The following is a 21970-nucleotide window of genomic DNA, read 5'->3' as shown; positions in this document are numbered from 1 at the left end:
CTGAGGAGCCATTATATCAGGATGAATACATTCACTCTATTGCTATTGTTCAGTTATTTCAGTCATGGCTGACTCTGTGTGATCCCATTTGGGCTTGTCTTGAAAAAAGATATTGGAGTTGTTTGTCATTTCCTTGTCCAGCTCATTTGACAGACGAGCAAACTAAGACAAACAGGGTTAAGTGACTTTTCTAGGGTCTCATTGTGTCTGAAGTCAGATTTGAACTCAGGGAGATTACTCTTCCTGACTGCACTCTAGAGCCACCTAGCTGCTCTTATTTACTCTATACAAGAACAACATTTACACAAATACAGGCATGAAAGGGCAAATAAAAGCAATGGAAAGGGACACAAGTAGGAAAGAAGGGAGAGAAAGCTATAATTAATTCAGATTGATTGCCCAAGTTGCTAATTAGATACTCTCTGGTAATCCAAACTCACACATTTACTCCCAGGGTATTAATTCCCTTCAGTTTAGATCTATTTACTATCGTGTTTATAGTATTGTTCCTATGGGAATAACTGCCCCCAATAATATTGTTTACCTTAACATCATGTTCTTGTGAAATCAATATCAGGCAAGACAACAACTTCAAAATATTAGAAAAGAATGAGGCAATCACCAGGTATAGAACGACTGAAATTTGTGTTTGTTTAATAAAACAGCAAATTGATTCTCACAAATTAAATCCACAGCAAAAAGTATGGAACTATCCATGGAGAATGGAAAGAGATCTGTGTGGGAGGGAGAAGCCCTCATTTTTCGCTGTAAATTGAATGGAGCAGAACATCCTCTGTCCGTTGTTTGGTGGCATATTCCAGTCAACCTGCAGCAGCCAGAGCTCATAGGTAGCCTGGGAAAAGATGGCACTGTGCATTTGGGCCCTTCCTATAAAAACCGTGGCAAGTCTGGCTGTATCAGATTGGAGAAAGAAAACATGGCCACATACCAACTAGAGATCTTCGACAGCTTAACAACAGATGGAGGGACTTATGAATGCAAAGTGACAGAGTTTCAGAACAAGGATGGAGGTTTGAGCTGGTCTCAGAAGACTTCCATCACAGTGAACTCTTTAAGTAAGTCAGATCCTTTTCTTGTCTTTCATTTCACAGATTTTCAGAATATTAAAGCTATAAGAGACCTGAGTGGCCATCTAGTTCAATCCATACTGGAAAAATCCTCTCCTTTTATTACATTCTACATTATTATATTATCATATGTTATATTTTGTTATATTATAGATTATCATATTATAATAATATATTACATATTATATAATATATAATAACCACAATATAATATATACTATAATGTTTATATTCATGTAAACATTTACATTATAATGTAACAATTATATTATATGCAATATTATAATATATGATTACCATATAGTCTGGATAAGTGATTATATGGTCAGTGCCTGAAAAACTCTTATGAAGGAGAGCCCTCTTCCCCAGTCCTTTCACAGACCATTTTACTTTTGTTTATCCCTAGTTATTAGGAAGTTTTTTCCTTACAACAAACTTAAATTTGCCTATTTCCATGTTTCACCCACTATTTCCTGTTATGCCTCTGGGACCAAGCAACAAGACTAATTCCTTTCCTAGAGGATAGTTTCTCAATAAGAAAACAGTGCTTGAGTGATGCTCTTTCCCCAAGGGAACATGGTTCAATGGGATGGTCAAATCATTTACGGCCAAAAGGGTCGAAGCGTGGGTGGAAATGTGTTCCATGTCTTAAGCCACCACATCTGTAAAATTGAGTGATCCTCGAAACAGCTATCAAATCATGGCTCTTAAATTGAGCTTTTAAGGATCAAAAATTATCCCTTCCTCCTGAAATCACCACATGAGGAGCATATTGGGAATACATGACAGCTGAGACCCTGACAGCTAGAGCTAAGGGTTAGTAGTTAGTAGAGTCAATCTCATCTCCCCTCATCTCTTAAAAAAACAGTTATTAGCCTACTAAGCAGCATGGGATTGTGCGTTTAGAGGGACAGATTGGGGAGTGCGGCATTTTACCCTTGAATAAATGCCTAAGAAGCAGTCTGGATGAAACTCTCCACTGGCTATATCAACTGTTGGCAGCTTGGGGAGAGAGTCAGCCTATATGGAAAGTATAAATTTAGATGGATTTCAGCCCGACAATAAATACACAGTAACTCCCTGTATGGTGCGAGCACATGGGGTTGAATATGCAGCAGGGACAGCTAGGAAGCTCTGGACTTGCTGTGTTTCCATCTTGTAACTGTCCTGGGAATGCGTTTCTCGTTTGGAACTGCAGGTTCGGGTTTACGCGTGACTCTGCACAGCCGTCAGCCCAAGGTCATAATAAGCGACACCTTGGCTTTGTCCTGCATCATTTTTTCTGACTACTCAGCCCTGAAGGTGCCAATAACAGTCACCTGGCAATTCCAGCCCCAGGGAGCGTTAGATTATCAGCAACTAGTCACAGTTGCTCAGAATGGAACCGTTGAATGGGGCAACTCCCAAGAGCAATTGCAAAAGAAAATCAAAGTTTCACAGTCTTCCTCGGGTTCTCAACTCTTAATCTATGAAGCCACAGAAGAAGATAACGGATTGTACCGGTGCAAAGTGGAAGCCTATCAGAGAGAGGGACGAGCTTCCTATGGCCCAGGTAGAAAAGCAGCAGCAGTCATTTCCCATCCACTGGGGATAAATATTACTCTGCCAGGTAAACAAATTCTTTCTCTTATTAGCACTTGGATTATGTTAAGTTGGGAAAATGAAATGCATCATGCGCTATTTCCCCCCGAATGTACCGTGTAGTTTGCATGCATGTTCACTATTCTGGAAGCAGAGGAATTGTGTGGATAAGCCAAAAAGCATGTGTATTTGGCTTTAAGATACATTTTTGTGCTTATATTTAAAATTGATTGCATGCGATGTTCTGGGAATTCATACAACTTTAACCAAATAATAAAGCAGTGATGTCAAGAACTGAGTTAGGAAGAAATGGAAAATTTTCTTCTTTAACCCGCTTCTCCACCTGCATTCTTAATTGGTCCCCACCCAATTCTGGAGAAAGATGGATTACCTCTCTCCTTCCAAGGTACAGCGCAGTCTGAGCAGAGGTATTCTCTCTCTCTCTCTCTCTCTCTCTCTTCCTCCCTCCTTCTCTTCCTCTTTCTTCCCCCCTTCTCCCTCTCCCTTCTCTCCCATGACACAAGCCTTGCTGGTTTTCTGAATCTCACTTGGCCTGAGGACAGGTAGTGGTTTACATGGGAGGCCTGATGAAGAAGGAGTTAAGAAAGCAGAATGTCAGCAAGAAGTTAGAAACAAGATTTACCATGGTTTATTTATGGCAAAGCAGAAAGACTGCCTGGAGATAATTGAGAGCTGACTCTAATATGTATATAGAGTTCCTTCTAAGTGGCCCATATGCAAATGCACACTGACAAAATTCCTCTCTACATAGCTTCCATCTGTCTAATGCACAGTTAAAGGTAGCAGAGCTGATACTAAACAAATTTGTAAGGAACTCAGAAATAACCCGGACAGAATGAGATGTCCTTGCTATGTATGGTCAGCTGCCTATCTTCCAAACAACAAGAGGCGACATGAGTAAGTGGGAAGGAGACTGGGCTTGAGGTCAGAAAAGACCTGAATTCAGACTTTCTAAAACTTACTAGTCATATGACCATGGATAAGTCACTCAGTGATTCTTAACCTATGATTTATCATATCTCATATCTATTAGATTAGAAGTTCCTTGAGGACAGATATTTTTCGCCCTCTCTTTTTATATTCCCAGTGCCAAGCATAGTGCCTGTTGTTGTTGTATCCCACTCTTTGTGACCCCATTTGGGGTTTTATTGGCAAAAATACTGGAGTGGGTTGCCATTTCCCTCTCTAACTCATTTTACAGATGAGGAACCTGAGGCAAACTGAGTGAGATGACTTATGCAGAATAACACAGTGAGTAAATACTAGTTAGATTTGAACTCAGATCTTCCAGGCCTGATGCTCTATTCCTTATGCCATCTTACTGCTCAGCGTGGCATATAGGTACTTAATAAATATTTATTAATGAATTGGTTGATATATAAAATGAGAATTATAGTTAAATCTATCACACTTTATGATTAAAGGATAGTTAAGCATATGGTGAATACATGAATGTATTAGGATTGTACCATAAAAATGACAAATATAAAGAATTCTGAGAAGCATGAGAAGATTTATGTTACCTGAAAATATCAAGTTAAATCCATTTTTATGCAAAGTATAAAGTAAAATAATCAAAAACAGGAAAATAATATAAATAATAACTACAAAAAGATAACTGGAAAGAACAAAATAAAGTTGAATGCTATTTAATTATAATGATTGACATTGGCCCCAGAGAGAAGATAAAACAAAATATACTTCCCTCCTTTTTTTTTTCCCCAGGGCTTGAGTACTCTGGATAGGGTACAGTGTTACACTCAGTTTGTTGTAACATTTGTTTAGAGCTATGAGAGACCTATTCTAATTAATTAATTTTACGAGTGAAGAAACTGAGGCCAGAAAGATTAAGTCACTTACCAAAGGTCTCAGAGGTAGTAACTGCATTAGTGTTGTATGAAAGTTAGTTTTTATTGAACTGCCTTTTTTTCTTTGTTTATTTTTGTTACAAAGGATAACATGAGAGACAGAGGAAAGGAAAAATCTTATTTAGAAATAGAGATGACATAAAACTAAAAGATACCAATAAAAGCTACAGAAATGAAGTGACAATTTTCTCTCTTATAGGGTTGTTGGGAAAACATAACTACCCTTGATATTACACTCAAAAGTTTGAAAACACTTTGTACATGTGGTCTCAATTGATCCAAAAGATAATGTGAATAATGGTCTTTTTGACTCTTAAAACCATCAGGTGAATGCAAATGATGAGTCCATTGTATGTGATGAAGAGCCATTGTGATAGAGCAATAATAGAAGTCACTCTTTTCATTTAGAGAGTCAACTGCTGGTGAAATCAGACAGTCAAGTCCAAGAGATCTCCATCAACATGGAAGCTGAAATAGAATGTAGCATCTTATCGCAAACTAAGGGAAGGACTCAAATTGATGTCACTTGGTATTACCTTCCCTTTTCTCGAGAAGCATCATGGCTAAAGATCCTAACTACTGATCGAGATGGCATTGTCAAATATGGAGAAGATCTTCATGTTGTAAAGAGGAAACAGAAATTTCACAATGAAAAGGTTTCAAAGGACCTATTTCAACTTCACATTCAGAATGTAGATAATAGTGACCAGGGGACATATCGATGTACTGTGGAGGAATGGTTATGGTCTACAAGTGGCTCTTGGTATAAGCTTGGGGAAAAGGAATCAGGAAAGACAGAATTAAAACTCAAGCCTATAGGTAAATTTTCTCAAGTTTCCTCAAGTCTTGTGGCTAAAATTATACTAATTTGCATATATAATATATACATATAATACATGTATATTTACATATAATACATATAAAGTTCAGTAACTACCAATAATATGTAACAATAATTGGCAAATAATTATATCCCAATTGTATGATATTTCTTTTCTCACAAGTGGGTTTGTTTATTTAATTGAGGAATACTGTCATGTGATAGCAGCACTGGTTGAAACCAATCAAGTGATCAATTCTTTTATTCTCTATGTGAGTCATTTATTAGGTGTTCAAAACCACACCTAAAAGTGGACGTGGGTTACCAAGGACTGTGCCAGTGGGATACAAATCCTAGGAGGTCCTTCCAAACTAAACTACCATTACATAATAATATAATTACCATTACATATAGTAAAAGACCATGTAGAGACATATACGTAGAAGTTTGGCTCCTGAGTGATCCAATTTTTCTTTAGCCACTGCAACTGCTGATGATGAATAAGTATTAATCATGTAGTGTCCATGGTGCAGAATTGTTCAGGGAGCCCTATTGAAATCTGGGGTCCTGAAAGTATTGAAGTTTAAGCAAAAAACAAAATGATCTGCTAAATAAGTAACTCCAAATACATGTAGAAATCAAGGTAATAGATCAGATGATTAATTCTACTTAGGATTAATTTTATTATGAATTTTTCATACATGTGCTTGTTTATAAACTCAGAAAAAGAAAAGTATTCCTAGATATGAGTTAAATTCATTAAGAGATAAAAAGGCTTAGACTATGTTATTAATATTGTATATTTGAATCACAAAATCAGAGGCAAAAGGAAAATGTGGAATGGAGAAGGACAGAAGGAAAGGGGATAATTTTAGAGGAATTCATCTTTTTAGTCCCCATTCTTTTTTTGAATCCTATTTACCTTACCACCTTTACCAAAAAAAGATATATTCCTGTTTTTTTACCCTATTTCTACATAATAAGTTATATAGGGCCTTAAGTACACCCAGATGCTATTGGCTATTTGCTCCTCTGTTTTAGAGTAGATTACAGATTTTGAGCTAGAGGAGACCCTAAAGATTATCTAGTCTGAGATCCCTCCTTTTCCAAATGAAGGAAATTGAGCTGGAAAGATTATGTACCTCACCCTAAATCATACAATTTAATCTAAGGTAAAGCTAGGTTTCTTAAGGCCTCTGGTTCCAAAGCCAAGTTCCTTTGTTCCATGCCAGTATCCTTATATATGTGGAACAAACAGTGAGAACTACAGTGCTGGAGCTCTGAAAAGAGACTGGGGATGAGGGTGATTAACAGATTTAGGAATTATCTGCTCAGAGTTGATCATTGAAGCTATAGGAATAGATGAGATTAAAAGGGTAAAGATAGTAAAAAAAAAAATGAGATAACATAATTTCTAAGCTAGAAAAAGACATTGCAGATCCATTGGCCCTTATCTTTATTGATAAGATAACTGAGGCTAAAAAATGTTGGGATGATATAAATAATTTCTAAAGAGGAATTTCAGTCCTCATGGAATGATTTTAAAATCACAAGCCTTTGAAGATGTAAGACTTCAGATCTTTAAAAATCTGTGCCTCCTTCATTTTGCTCTCATCCTTTTTGTCTCCCAGGAAGTAAGCTAAAAGTCATGAAAATAAATCACACTGAGGATGCTCTTGAGCACAGAGATGTAACCATCAACTGCAGTTTGGACAGCCTCCAAACAACGGAGTCCCTTTTCTCTGTAGTTTGGTTCTTTAAGCAAGAGCAAGCTGCAGTTACAAGTCTAGTGGAAATGCAACATGATGGCATCCTGAAGTATGGGAAGGAAGAACATGAGAAAAAGCTGCATTGCTACCGCTCCTCCGCTGGAGATTTCGTCCTGAAACTTCGAAGTGTGGACATGGTGGATAATGGGATGTACTGGTGCAAGGTGGAGGAATGGCATCTCCACGGAAGTCCCGGCCAGTGGGTCAGCCAGGCGTCTGATGAGTCGGGACATACGCTGCTCAGAGTGCTTCATTCAGGTAACAAAGGGTTAACCACCTTGCTGGGAGAGTGGGGGTAGTTTGTGAACTTGGGTGCAGGTATTTTATTTTTCTAGTGATAAGGATAAGGGGGGAAACTCATAAGATTATAGTTACTTAATGTTTCTATGGAAGGAAGGAAGGAAGCCAGCATTTATTTAGCACTTCTATGTGCCAGGCACTGTGTTGAGTGCTTTATAGATATTATTTCATTTGACCATCACAACTCTGGGAGGTAGACACTATTATTTTCCCATTTTATAGTAGAGGAAACTTATAGAGAGAGATTAAATGACCTGGCCAGGTACACACGGCTGGTATGTGATACCTGAGGCCAGATACGGACCCAGGATTTCCTGACTCCACACCTAGCCCTGCATCCCTGTGACATCCAGCTTGGGATTATGCAGCCATAGACCAAAGCTCAACAATGCATCAGATGTATTACTGGTGGCTTAAGGTTTATCATTTGTGTGTATGTGTGTGTGGACCCAAATTCCAGCTGAAGAAAAGGGCAAATGCAGGCACAATGAGCAAGGGAACTTTTGGGAGGATTCTTGGAGAGGAGTTCATGGTTGGGGCTTCCCACCCTACTCCATAAAGATGGTCAAGATGCTCGTGGTCTGAGTCAGCACAAAATCTCAAAAGCTCAAGCTTAGTAGATATTCTTTGAAGGTTGCTTGTTCTATTCTGTTAGCATTCAAAATACTTTGGTATCTTGTTATTTATTTAATTTTGTAGGGGGGAGGAAATTGGGGTTTAATGACTTGGTCAGGATTACATAGGTAGTAAGTACATGAGGCTGGATTTAAATTCAGGCCTTCCTGACTCCAGAAATGCATTATTCACTATGTCATCTAGATGCCCCAACCCCTTTGTTTTATTATAGGTAACTATGTAGATATTTGAATCCTGCCTCTGTTACTTCTTGTGGGATCTTAGGAATAAATAAATTAATTAATCAATCGACAGATTGATTAAAAAAATTTTAAGTGTTTTTTGTCTGCCAGGTTATGTGCTAAGCATTTGGGGATACAAAAACAAGCAAGCAATAAAGTACCTACCCTCAGAGAGCTGATAGGAAAGGATATATAAATGCTAAGTATAAAAGTATCAAAGCATACATTAACAGAATGACTAAAACAGCTTTTAACAATCTAACCTATAACTATGGTTATAATTAGGTGAGAGGCTAACATTTTAAGCCTCATGTAATACTGCTAATTAGCCATTTCACTTTGGCAATAGGCCCAGGCCAGCCAAACAGCCAAACTTGTTCTTTCTGGTGGCCTCTCTCTCTCTGGTGGGAAATCTCTGTGCCTTTCAGACACAGCCGTGTCCTTCCCCATCAATCCCTGAAGCCACAGTTTCTTGATCTAGTACCTAAGAGCCAGTACCAAGAGACCCCAGTCAGAAGCTATTTTCTCTTTGAAAAGGTCTGCTAACTCTGGCTTGGTAGCTCATCATGGTTTAAGACCCTGAATTACATATCACCATAAGTATCCCTTCTATCTAAGTTCCCACATGGTAGACTACAATCAGGCAGATAGTGTCTGTGTGTACTCGAAGGAATGAGCCATCTCACTTTGGTTACATATAAAAATGAAAGGCTTGGTCTAGAAACTCTCTCTAAATTAATGACCTATATTCTAAATTAATGATCTATGATCTTTTGGCTTCATGTTACTAAGTGAGGTAGAAAAGTCCCCTTCTCCAGGAAATCTTTAAAAATAAGTTGTAATTTCCTAAATACAGTAACTAAAGATATGAACATATCCTTTGATACACACACACACACACACACACACACACACACAAATTAGACTGATGAGAACAAAATTTTTTTTTTAAATTTGTTCTTTGGTTCTTTTGCTTTTATATAATCTGTTCTCTGTTTTCTCTCTTCAATCTCCTTCCAGAAAGTTATTTCTCCTAACAAAGAATTTTAAAAGAAGTTCACTGATAACTAGCCAAGTTAGCTATCAATGGGAATACATTGTGTAATATCTCAGAAGAGGTAGAGCTTTTAAACACAGAAAGTTCTATTTATAGTTATTATCCTTTTACTCCATTGTAAAAATCTCTGTAGAGACCAACTCCAATGTTATATATAATGCTTCACACTCAGAGTCCCCTACCTCTGCCAAGTAAGGAAAAAGGTATTTTTTCTTCCTTCTTGGGTGCCAAGGTTGATCTTTATAATTTTACAGCATTCCATTTCAATTATCTTGTAGGTGATGTTCTTTCACATTTATATTCACTGCAGTATTTATTATTTTCTTGGTTCTGCTTATTTTACTGTATATCAGTTCATATAAATCTTTTCTTTGTTTATCCTTTGTTAGAATGTGCAAAACTCCATGATATTCATGAACCACAACTTGTTTTTACCATTCTCAGTAATGGGCATCTACTTTATCTCTAGTTCTTTGCTACTATAGAAAATGCTACTATAAATATATGATTTTTATCTTTATTGTGATTATCTTGGGGTCTGTACTTAGCAGTCGGATCTGCTGGGTCAAAGCGCATGTTCGTTTGAGTTACTTTGTTAGGAGACTATTACTTATTTTTAAAGATTTCCAAGAGAAGGTAAGTTTTCCACCTTAAAAAGTCATTATGGTGAATAACGACAACTTACCAATAGTAGCATATAAGCACTACTCAGCATAGGAAATTATTTTTGCAGCTTATTTTGTAGAGGCAAAGAATTTAAAAGTGAATGGATGCCCATCAGTTGGGGAATGGATAATAAGTTATTCCTTATGAATATAATGAAATAGTACTGTTCTATAAGAACTGATAAGCAGGCTGATTTCAGAAAAGCCTGGAAAGACTTACATGAATTGATGCATGTGAAGTAAGCAGAGTCAGGGGAACATTGTACACAGTAACAGCAAGATTATGTGATGATCAACGATGCTAGATTTAGCTCTTCTCAGCAAAACAGTGATTCAAGTGATTCAATTCTAATAGAGTTGGGATAGAAAATGCCATCTGCATCTAGAGAGAAAACTATGGAGACTGAATGCAGATTGAAGCATACTATTTTCACCTTTTTTTGTTTGCTTTTTTTTCCTCATGGTTTTTCCATTTTGTTCAGATTTTTCTTTCACAACATGATTAATATGGAAATGTGTTTAAAATGATTGCACATGTAGACTGCCTGCTGTCTTGGGAAGGTAGGAAGTAAGGAAGAGAGGGAGAAAAAAATTTGGAACTCAAAATCTTACAAAAATGAATGTCAAAAACATTCTTTATATGTACTTGGAAAAATAGAATACTATTGAAAATTTAAAAAGGAAAAAAAAGAAATCATTTTTATTTGATTCCAGACTCTAGGGTGAGATGGATTCAGGGCAGGAAGAGAGATTTGCTTTGTGCTGAGTGGAGGTTGAAAATAAAATGTAATGAATGGATGTCCTAACTGGACTGGAAAACTGCTTATGTGCTGAAAAATAGCCCCAAAAAGGTAGCGGATATGTACTGTGAGGGATGAATGAAAATGGTGAGTGTGGAGAAAAGAGATGGAGACATACAGGGAGCTTGGGAGGACACCAACCAGCTTTGGTGAATGTCCCAAAGTGGGAAAGATTATTGTTGGAACCTGTTTTTTTCATTTGATTGAGACAGGTAAGCTTCAAACACCCAGATAGAAAAACCTGGTTTTGATTTTATTCTGCTCCTGTTTTTTCTCTAGCTCCACCCAGGTTGCTAGACAGCTTCCCACTCCCCACCCCCCAACTAACCTCTATTCCATCCAGCAGTCATTCCATGTTCCACACATTCCTTCCGTATTTCCACATATAATGTTCTGGGGCCAAGAGCCTACAGAAATTTTTACAATGGAGGAAAAGGATAATAACTGCAAATGTAATTCTTTGTCTTAAAAGGTCTACCTCTCCTAAGGCACTGCACAATATACCCCTGCTGTTAGTCTCGCTAGTATAACTGTAAAGGCTACATGTATTCCATTTCAAAAGACAAATATTAGAGAGAAAAGTGTTTAAAATTATGTGGTTCTTGCCTTCTTCAAAGTAGGTGAGGCAGAGAGGTCTTAGGTCTTACATCATGATCTTGATAAACTGTTTTTTGTTATATCTAAAGAAGAAAATTATTCTGAATACCTCTGGAGGCTCTTGTGACACAAGATTTTTTTCTTTTTTTTTTGCTTCTTCCAGCTCCAACTTTGGCTCACCTGTGCCTCTCTGCCTACCCTCTTCCCAGTCCTTTTTTTCTCCTTTTCCCTTTGCCTCTTCTTCCCTTTTCATTCTCTTTTCCCCTTCTTTTCCCCACCTTCTCAAACCAGCTCATGCTTTGAGCGAGTACCAGCTTATTCCAGCCCAAGCCAGGACAAATATAGCATTTGGTGTTCCTGCCAATTCCTCAAACAATTCTCTGCTTCTACTTAAGCAGGAGAGACTTCTTAAGTTGGGCCAGTTTGGGGAGTTATTTCTTAGAGCCTTGGGTTGATTCAAAAGGCCTAGACGAAGGGAAGGAAGATCTGGGACTGTTTTGTGAGAGTTTGAGTAGGGAGATCTTGCACCTCCAACCTCCCCCTTCATCAATGTTACAGTAAAAACAAGGAAATGGCATTGGGGAATCTCAGACTGCAGCTGCCTGAGTGACTCCCTCCCCTCCTCTCTCTAGTTCGTGATAATTATCCAATCATCTCTGCTTTGGGAATTAACCTGCAGGATTTTTTTCAGAAAGTCAGAAGAATAAAAAGAGAGCTATGGATTTCTTTCAATAGCTGATCACAGTAGTATCAGTTTGCTATTACAATTTCCCAGCTGTCACCAGGGATGCTCTTTGTATATAACATTCCATTTCCTATCCATCATTCATTGTACAGAAACCATTCCTCCTTTTTGAAATGCACCTTCCTCACCGACACTTCTGGGTACTCCTTTGAGCTTTTATTTGTACAATATAAAAATAACCCCAAGAAATGATCCCAATTCTCAAGGAATTTATATTCTATTAGAGTCCTTGCCTAGAGAAAATACCTGTAAATGATGGTACATTAACAAAATGTATGTGTGTGTTTGGAATAGGGAGGCAGCTCCACTATTTTAATTATCATTATCACCTTTATCCTTGATTTTTTTGTCAAGAAATTGGGGTTTGGAGGAGATAATCCATTGACGTGCCCCACCCTGCTCCCTGAACTTAACAAATTGGCCCCAATTTCAGTAGCCCATTTTGCGCCATCCTTTCACAGCTGGCTTCTGACCATTACCAGAACTGCTGAGGTAATATCAAGAGTGGGCCTCATGATGTTTTTGGCCAGGACTGGGAATGCTCCAAAATAAATCTCTTGATGAAGTGTTCTCATTACATATTTGGCTCCGTTTTCACAGGCCCTGTACTCTGAGTATTGGGCACTTACCCCGATTGAATCAAAATGCCAAACCTTTTAAGACTTTTGAATGTCACTAATTCTAATCCTGAGAGGCAGATGGTGAATGGGGGAGCCGGAGCAAACCCTCCTCTCTCAAGAGAGGTAATTTAGGAGCATCAGAGCTGATGTTTTCTCAGATACCCGCCAAATTACTGCAGTGATCAGAGCACTTTGCCATCCTTTTAGGACAGTCTTTCACATTAAGGTAATCAACTCTGGCAGAAACCTGGGATCCTAGTGGTCCCCTCATACTTCACCTCAGGGCCTCATTGGCAAAGGGGGTGCTGGTACACCATGGTGCTGTAGAGCAGATAAAAAGTACCAGAACACACACACACTCACTCTCTCTCTCTCTCTCTTTCTCTCTCTATTCCCCCTCTCTCTCCTTGCTCTTATTTACTCTGTCTCTTTCCCTCCCCCCTCTCATTCTCTCTGGTTCTTTCTCACTTATTTTCTCTATCTCTGTCTCTGTCTCTTTCTATCTCTCTGTCTCTCTCTGTGTGTCTCTCTGTTTCTCTGTCTTTTTGTCTCTCTCTCTCTCGCTGTGTCTGTCTCTGTCTCTCTGTCCTTCTCTCTTCCTCCTCTCTCTTTCTCTTTCTTCCCCTCTCCCTCTCCCTCTCCTTGCTCTTATTTTTTCTCTCTCTCCCTCTCCCTCCCACCTCTCATTTTCTCTGTCTCTGTTTCTTTCTCTCTTATTTTCTGTCTCTATCTCTGTCTCTTTCTATCTCTGTGCCTCTCTCTGTGTCTCTCTGTCTTTTTGTCTCTGTGTGTGTGTATGTGTGTGTGTGTGTCTGTCTCTCTGTCTTTCTCTCTTCCTCATCTCTCTCTCCCTTTCTTCCCCTCTCCCTCTCCTTGTTCTTATTTTTTCTCTCTCTCCCTCTCCCTCCCCCCTCTCATTCCCTCTGTCTCTGTTTCTTTCTCTCTTATTTTCTGTCTCTATCTCCGTCTCTGTCTCTGTCTCTCTGTCTCTGATTGTCTCTGTCTATCTCTCTTATTTAAATCAGCGCCACACTACCATATGCAAAATGGTACTACATGTAAGATCTTGCAGTTTTAATTCATCAGTACTTTAAAACCATTTTCACCATGTATGATTGCTCCTGCTGCTGCTGAAGTCATCCAAGAAAAGTGAAGAAAGGACCCTGTTTGCCAATCTTTTGCCCCTCCCTAAGAAAACTACAGAAATGGAATGTAGATGTTACCTTAGTCTCTCTTAGGTCACCTGGTAAAAGTGCATTGGCTGGGGAGTGAGGGGCCCTCTAGCTCTGCTAGTCTGGCTCTTCAATTTGCCTTGTGTAAATTTGCTTTAAAATGGGAAAATTTTACTCTTGCTTTTCCAGAGTCCCTGATAGCCCTCTCTTCTCAGCACTTCTTCCTGCTTCCTTTCGAATGTGTTCACAATCAATAGTCAAAGCTAAATAGTGACTTTAAGAGAAAAAAAAAAAGAGGGGAAGGATTTAGAAATCAGTCTTTTGGATGGCTTTATCATTACTCACCCTGTCAAAACTAGAAATAAAAGATTTTAGGCCAGGATAGAGAATGAAGACCAAAGAAAACATGAGTATGTTAGTAAATGTTTAACAACTAGCTGGAATGTGGGGGAAGAGGAAAGAGGTATGCACTATATTATTAACATTTTCTCCATCATTTTCTTAAATCTACACAATCAAGAAAACAACAGCTTAAACCCTTATTTGTAGTGTTTGCTGATTTCTTAAGTATATTTGTTCACACTGAAGATTGAACCTCTGGTTCTCCAGTGACCTGACTTTAATATCCTCCTAAGGGTATTTTCTCCTAAGGAAAAAAAAAATCTCAATCTTAAATTTAAAATGCCCAGTAACCTTCAGAAATTATAAACCACACATGCACATGCTATGTATATGCTGTTATATGTTGTTGTTTCTCCTTCGTTCTTGAAGAAAATCATGACATCAGGGAGGTGATACCATGACATGAAAGTGAATTGGACAGAAGTGAGAGAGGGCTATGCAAAGTCACCAGCCTCACTTTCTCCTCCAGAGCCATCTGGGTCCAGTGACTAGAGAGAGATCAGGAAGACTGGAGATGGCCAATGAGATGAGAGACCTTGGCTCTTTGAAGTTAAAGTCTTTAACAAGTCTCAGTTTGACTGATACCAAACCAGGAGGAGCCAAAACATAGAATGAAAATTACAGCCCAATCTCCCTAATGAATATTGATGCAAAGATTTTAAGTAAAATACTAGCAAAGTGATTTCAGCAACTTATCAGCAGGATAATACACTAAGACCAAGTGGGATTTATACCAGGAATGTAGGGCTGGTTCAGTATCAGGAAAATTATTGCCATAATTGACCATATCAATAACAAAACTAACTAGCTGCCCTTTCTGCTCCCTAATTCTAGGATTCTGTGACTTTAAACTTTAATCTTCAAATAAGAAACTGCATTTGGCATTAGAATATGTGTCTCTTCCTGATAAATTCACATAAACACTGTCCATTAATAAATTATATGAACACTTTCTGGGGACCCCTTTCTGTTTACAGTTTTACCTCCTCTCCTGTCTCCACTGCCTGCTGGGTTGTACTCTGGGTTTGCCTACCATTTCATCTCAGTAATTCTCATCTGTGCCAGAAGCTTAACTCATTGGGCTTCTGAATATTTTTATGTCATTTCCTTAGCCTAACTTTTTTAAAAAAATAATAATATCATTTATTTAATTTATGTGTTCATATAATTCAGTCAACAAAAGTATTCTCATACAAAATGTCTTGTTGCAGCAAATAGGCCTTTGAAACATAAAAAACCCCCAAAACATTAACTGCCATTGTTCTGTGCCATTTTATCATAAAGGGGAATGCCATTTTTACTTCAAACACAATTTTCAGATATTAGTCATTCAAATAGTATCAATATCACAGTTATTCCTTTATTTTCCCACTCCCATGTTTTTAATCAGACCTCTTCTTTCTATTCACACAGCTCCTACCTTAATTTCATCCTTCATCATGCTTAGTAGTCATTGAAACAACTTTAAATTGAATTAATTGCTTTCAGATTCTTTCTACTCTTTTCCATCCTAGACCTTGCTATACCAAAGTGATTTTCCTGCATTTTAGGATTGACCTTGACACTCTTCTATCTAATCAACTCCATTGATTCCCTATTGTTTATAAAATCAAATATAAATTTATCTGTATAACATTTAAAATGTTTCTCAGCCTCAGCTGTATTCTACCTTTTCAGCCTCAATGAACATTATCTACTCTTCCACATAATCCTCTCAGCCCAACTTCTTTGCCACTTCTCTACTTTGGTTAATTGAGCCAACAAGACAAACATATTTTCCTGAACTATTTCTTTTTTTCTTCTTTTCTTTGTGTTGTGATAGTTCTCTGGGAAGAAGGAAAGGGAGGAATATAATGGTGGTGTAGAGAAAAGGAAGAAATCTGTCAGAAAAGGAAGTGATAGAAGAACAAAATTTTTATTTTAAAAAACAAAATAAATCACAACTAGAATCTTTGGAACTCTTCAGGATTTAGGGCCAAGTGATAGATTTTTTTTTTCCTCCAAGAGTTAACAATAATGGTTGCTGTTTGAGTCATTCTCCCAATTCCAGATCCCATAGCCATCCGTGATATGTTCTGTACTTCTCTAGACTTTTGGAGTAACAATAAATAGCTTGACAGGAGGAGAAAGATGTTTTTGTTGGAAGAGCATTATTAGTTGGATGAATGAGTTCAATTTCTACATGTTATTCCCTCTATATTCATCTCCTATGATTTAAGAGATTTATGACTGTTATTTAACCCCCATTTATAGATAACTATTTGTAACAAATCAGGAATTGCTTCTAAGTGATCGATACAAATGAACTAGGAAAGAACTAGCTGCCACCTCCAATGATTGTTTTTCTCTTTTTTGTTGCAGAGCCCACATTTTCATCTACGATCTGCTCGTCATCACTTTTATTATACTTCCTGGTTATCTATCCCTTTATTATTCTCCTCCCCCTCCTCATTTCCACATTCTACTTATACAGGAAGGCCAAGAAGGTGTCTCTACAGAGGTCTAAAGCAGTGAAAGAAAAGGCCCTCTGGGTAGACTTGACAGAAACGTCCTGAACTACAATGGCTATAAGAGTGATGAGAAGCCAGAGGAGGAGGAAGAAAATAAAATCAATTGAATGCTGAAAGAAATCCCTATCTGGAAATAGGGAATCACTCTAATTGCACTCATTTTTTTCCCTTATATAATAGCCTCTATTGCCAGTTTCACAGACCTGTGTGGCAGCAAGAAGGTACCCAACTAGCACAACAGAAGGAAATAAAAGTGCATTCTTCACTCATCTCCTATAAATGAGTTCTGATTCTCCTTCTAAATCATAAGCTTCCTAAGGGCATGAATTCTATTTTATATTTCCTTTTTTCTTGTTTAGTAGTTACAATCATGTCTGATTCTTCATGACCCCATTTTCTTGGCAAAGATACTGGTTTGTCATTTCCTTCTTTAATGTACTTTACACATGAGGAAACTGAGGCAAAAAAGGTTGAGTGTCTTGTCCAGGACCACATGAGTTGGTAAGTGTCTGAAGATTAGTCTTCCTGACTCCCAGACTCAGCACTCTATCTATGGCACTACCTTACCGCTTTCAAATTAGACTGAACTCTATACACAGAAGGTATTTAATACTGATTAATATTCTGGATATTCTGGTTTAGAGACAGAGTAAGGAAGAGGAGTCATGTTTAAAATTTGTCATATGATCAACTGTGGTGGACTTGACTTTTTTCAACAATGAGGTGATACAAGGCAATTCCGATAGATTTGTGATGAAAAGAGCCATCTGCACCCAGAGAGAGAACTATGGAGACTAAATTTGGATCAAAACATAATATTTTCACCTTTGTTGTTGTTTGCTTATTTGTTTTTTTTCTCTTATTCTTGCTTTTTCCCTTCTGATCTGTTTTTTTTCCCATAGCAAGATGAATATGAAATTATGTTTAGAAGAATTATACATGTTTAATCTATATTGGATTGCTTGCTGTCTAGGGGAGGGAAGAAGTGGAGAGGGAAGGAGAAAAATATGGAACACAAGGTTTTGCAAAGGTGAATGTTGATAACTATCTTTGCATGAATTTAGAAAAATAAAATACTATTAAAATAAAAAAAATTAGTTTCAGGACTTAGATCTAGAAGGAACATTTAGATAATAACTGAACCAAACCTCTTTGTATTATAAGGAAAATGGAAGTTAAAAGACTTCTCCAAAGTTACACAGATAATACATAGTAGGAACATTATTTGAACACAGCTTTTCCAACTACAAATCCATTACTTTTAATGAACCAAATTTTCTTGAAGCTCAAAGCCAGTCAAAATGATCTCTAATTTGGTGGAAGGGGAGGGTTTGTTCTGTTTTGCTTTGCTTTTTTGGGGGAAATTGTATACAATCCTTTTGCATAATTAATGAGCTCAGAATAATTAAACTAATGTTATCATTCTTATTGACTTAATAAGATCTGGGATCAGGGCAAGAAGGGAGGTCAACAGTACCACCCACCATCTTTTCCTCCTCCAAATAAGCCATGAACTTAAGGGAATAAATAAGTTGGATAGATCAAATATTATTCCTTTAAACTCTTTGTTCTCAATCAATCAGAACTTACTACATGAGCCAGTATTATGCCAGATGCTAGAAACAGTCATGTAAAGTAAAAAGAATTCCCAAAGCAACTTAGACTGAAGTTTATTCAAAATTATACTCCCCTCATTCTTTGCAGATGATATGATCGTATACTTAGAAAATCCTAGAAAATCAACTAAAAAACTACTAGAGTAGACTCCCAAGGCAAAATAAGGAACTAAATGAACACAATTATAAAACACTCTCCACACAAATAAAGTAACATCTAATCCATTGGAAAAATATCAAATGCTCATGGGTAGGCTGAGTTAATATAATAAAAATGACAATACTACCTAAATTAATCTACTTATTCAGTGCCATATCAATTAAACTCCCAAGAAATTATTTTACAGATCTAGAAAAAATAATAACAAAGTTCATCTAAAAGAACAAAAAGGTCAAGAATTTCAAGGGAATTGATGACAAAAAATGCAAATGAAGGTGGTCTAGGCGAATCAAACCTAAAACTATTATAAAGCAGAAGTAATCAAAACCATTTGGTACTGGCTAAGAAACAGAATAGTGGATCAGTGGAATAGATTGGATTCACTGGACAAAATAGTCAATGATTATAGCAATTAAGTGTTTGACAAACTAAAGACCCCAGCTTTTAGGATAAGAACTCACTACTTGACAAAAATTGCTGGGGAAATTGGAAATTAGTATAGCAGAAACTAGGCATTGACCTATACCTAACACTGTATACCAAAATAAGGTCAATATGGGTTCATGATTTAGATATAAAGAATGATATTATAAGCAATTTAGAAGAATAAAGGATAGTTTACTTCTTAAATCTATAGAGAAGGAAAGAATTTGTGGCCAAAGAAAAACTGAAATATATTATTGAATACAAAATAGATCATTTTGATTACATTAAGTTAAAAAGTTTTTGAAAATCAATACAGAAAAGATTAGAAGGGAAGCAATAAACTGGGGGAAAAAACTTTTACATTCAAGGGTTCTGATAAAAGTCTCACTTTTAAAATGTATAGAGAATTGACTCAAATTTATTAAGAATACAGGCCATTTTCCAATTGATAAATGATCAAAGAATATGAACAGATAATTTTCAGATGAAGAAACTGAAACTATTTTTAGTCATATGAAAAGATGCTCTAAATCACTATTGATCAAAGAAATGCAAATCAAGACAACTCTGGAAGCTACACACTTCTCAGATTGGCTAAGATGACAGGAAAAGACAATGACGAGTATTGGAGGGGAAGTGGGAACACTACTACATTGTTGGTGAATTGTGAATTGATTCAACCATTCTGGAGAACAATTTGCAACTATACCCAAATAGCCAAAAGGTTATTAAACTGTGCATACCCTTTGATCCAGCAGTGTTTCTGCTGGGTTTGGATCCCAAAGAGATACTGAAGGAGGGAAACGGAGCCACATGTGCAAAAATATTTGTGGCAGCCCTTTTTGTAGTGGCGAGAAACTGGAAACTGAGTGGGTGCTCATCAGTTGGAGAATGGCTAAGTAGATTATGGTTTATAAATGTTATAGAGTATTGTTGTTCTATAAGAAGCAATCAGCAGGATGATTTCAGAGAGGCCTGGAGAGACTTACATGAACTAATGTTAAGTGAAGTGAGCAGAATCAGGAGATCATTGTACACAGCAAAGCAAAATTATATGATCAATTATGATGGACATGGCTCTTTTCAACAATGAGGTAATACAGGTCAGTTCCAATGGTCTTGTTATGAAGAGAGCCATCTGCACCCAGAGAAAGGACTGGGGGAACTCAGTATGGATCACAACATAATATTTTCACTCTTCTTGTTGTTGTTTTCTTTCTCATTTTTTTTCTTTTTGATCTGATTTTTTTTGTGCATCATGATAATTGTGGAAATATGTATAGAAGAATTGCACATGTTTAACATATATAGGATTATTTGTCATCTAAGGGAGGGGATTCAGGGAAAAGAGGGAAAAAAATTGGAACATAAGTTTTTGCAAGGGTGAATACTTTAAATTATCCATGCATGTGTTTTGAAAATAAAAAGCTTTATTAAAAAATTATATTCCCTGATTATTCCTAAACAAAACTAACTACAGTTAAAAGTTTACCAAAATATTTACCAATTTTTTTCTGTGAGGCAATTGGGGTTAAGTGACTCGCCCAGGATCACACAGCTAGGAAGTGTTAAGTGTCTGAGATCAGTTTTGAACGCAGGTCCTCCTGACTTCAGGGCTGGAGATCTATCCATTGTGCTACTTAGCTGCCCCAGAAATTTTTTTTTTTTTGCAGTGACAAAGAATTAGAAACAGAAGGGGTGCCCATCAGTCAAGAAATAGTTGAGCAAATATCTGAATGTAGTGCTGTAAGAAATGGTGAAAGAGATTGATTTGAGAAAACCCTGGGAAGAATTATATGAACTGATGTAAAGTGAAGTGTGTAGAACCCAGGAGAACTATTTAAATAATAACAAGAACATCTTAAAGAATAACAACTTTAAAAGACTTAAGCATTCTGGTCAATGCAGGGAACAACTTTGATTTTGGAGGATTCATGATGAAACACGTTACTCCCACCTCTTGATGGAAAGGTAACAAACAATGCAAATTGAGAATTTTTTTTTTTTGACATGATCATGCATGATTTGTTTTGCTTGACTATACATGTTTGTAATGGGTTTTGTTTTTCTTTCTCACTATTGGAACTGAAGGAGATAGTAGAGAGAGAAGGCAGATTTTCATTGATCTAAAAAAAATCAAATTTAATTTTAAAAAAACTATCTATTCCTCAGATGAACTTTAGAAACTGTCAAGAGACTGTTGCAGTTGACTGAATAGGTAGCAGTAAGTCCCAAGTAACAAACAGACTTGAGAGAATCAATCTGTTTACAGCCTCTGTAGGCAGCATGGTTGCTTTAATGCAAGGCAATTTGCATTTCCAAAGAGAGCTATTTATTTTTAATTATTTTATCAGGCAAAAGTCCTTTCTAAATGTAATTAGCTCCTTTACAAGGGAATCATTGGCAGCAGTAAGAATTCCCCAACAGAATCACTGGTTCCTTAAATTCATCCCTTTATAGCCTCATTTAAAATCATATCAGTGGCAACCAATATATTATTCCTCTTTCACAGATAGGGGGAGAATATTCCACAAATCAACAATAGAGAAATTACATAGAAGGCAATACAGACCTATTTCCAGAAAATCATGGCTTTGTTTTGTTTTGATGTAGTGAGGCAGATTGTTGGGGTAAATGGATAAAGGATAGCCAGGCAAACCAAGTTACTTAATCCTTTTTGCCTCTATTTCCTCATCTGTAAAATGAGCTGGAGAAGGAAAGGGTAGACCACTCCAATATCTTTGCTAAGAAAACTCCAAATGAGGTCCTGAAGAATTGGACACAACTTAAAAATGACTAAACAACAACAAAAGTTTCACCCAAAGGATTTATGTGGAAGAGACCTTAGAGGTCAATCTGACACAACATCCTTATTTTTATAAAAGAGGAAATAAGA

The 21970-nt window shown here is 37.1% G+C and overlaps 1 protein-coding gene across 1 annotated transcript in view; it reads left to right on the top strand.

Annotated features, from left to right (window-relative positions):
* CD101 (CD101 molecule) overlaps positions 1–17141 on the top strand; it is a 29848-nt gene extending 12707 nt beyond the window's left edge. The window contains exons 5-9 of the mRNA XM_051996540.1: positions 696–1076; positions 2287–2697; positions 4967–5377; positions 7010–7405; positions 16724–17141. Of these exons, the coding sequence (XP_051852500.1) occupies positions 696–1076; positions 2287–2697; positions 4967–5377; positions 7010–7405; positions 16724–16917 (1793 nt within the window). The 3' untranslated portion in view covers positions 16918–17141. The remainder of the gene's footprint in view (positions 1–695; positions 1077–2286; positions 2698–4966; positions 5378–7009; positions 7406–16723) is intronic.
* Positions 17142–21970: the final 4829 nt, after the last annotated feature.

The sequence above is a fragment of the Antechinus flavipes genome, chromosome 4 (assembly GCF_016432865.1).
Source record: "Antechinus flavipes isolate AdamAnt ecotype Samford, QLD, Australia chromosome 4, AdamAnt_v2, whole genome shotgun sequence".
Classification (NCBI taxonomy): Eukaryota; Metazoa; Chordata; class Mammalia; order Dasyuromorphia; family Dasyuridae; genus Antechinus; species Antechinus flavipes.
Note: the sequence above shows the minus strand (reverse complement) of the source record. Positions and strands in the feature narration are given on the sequence as shown.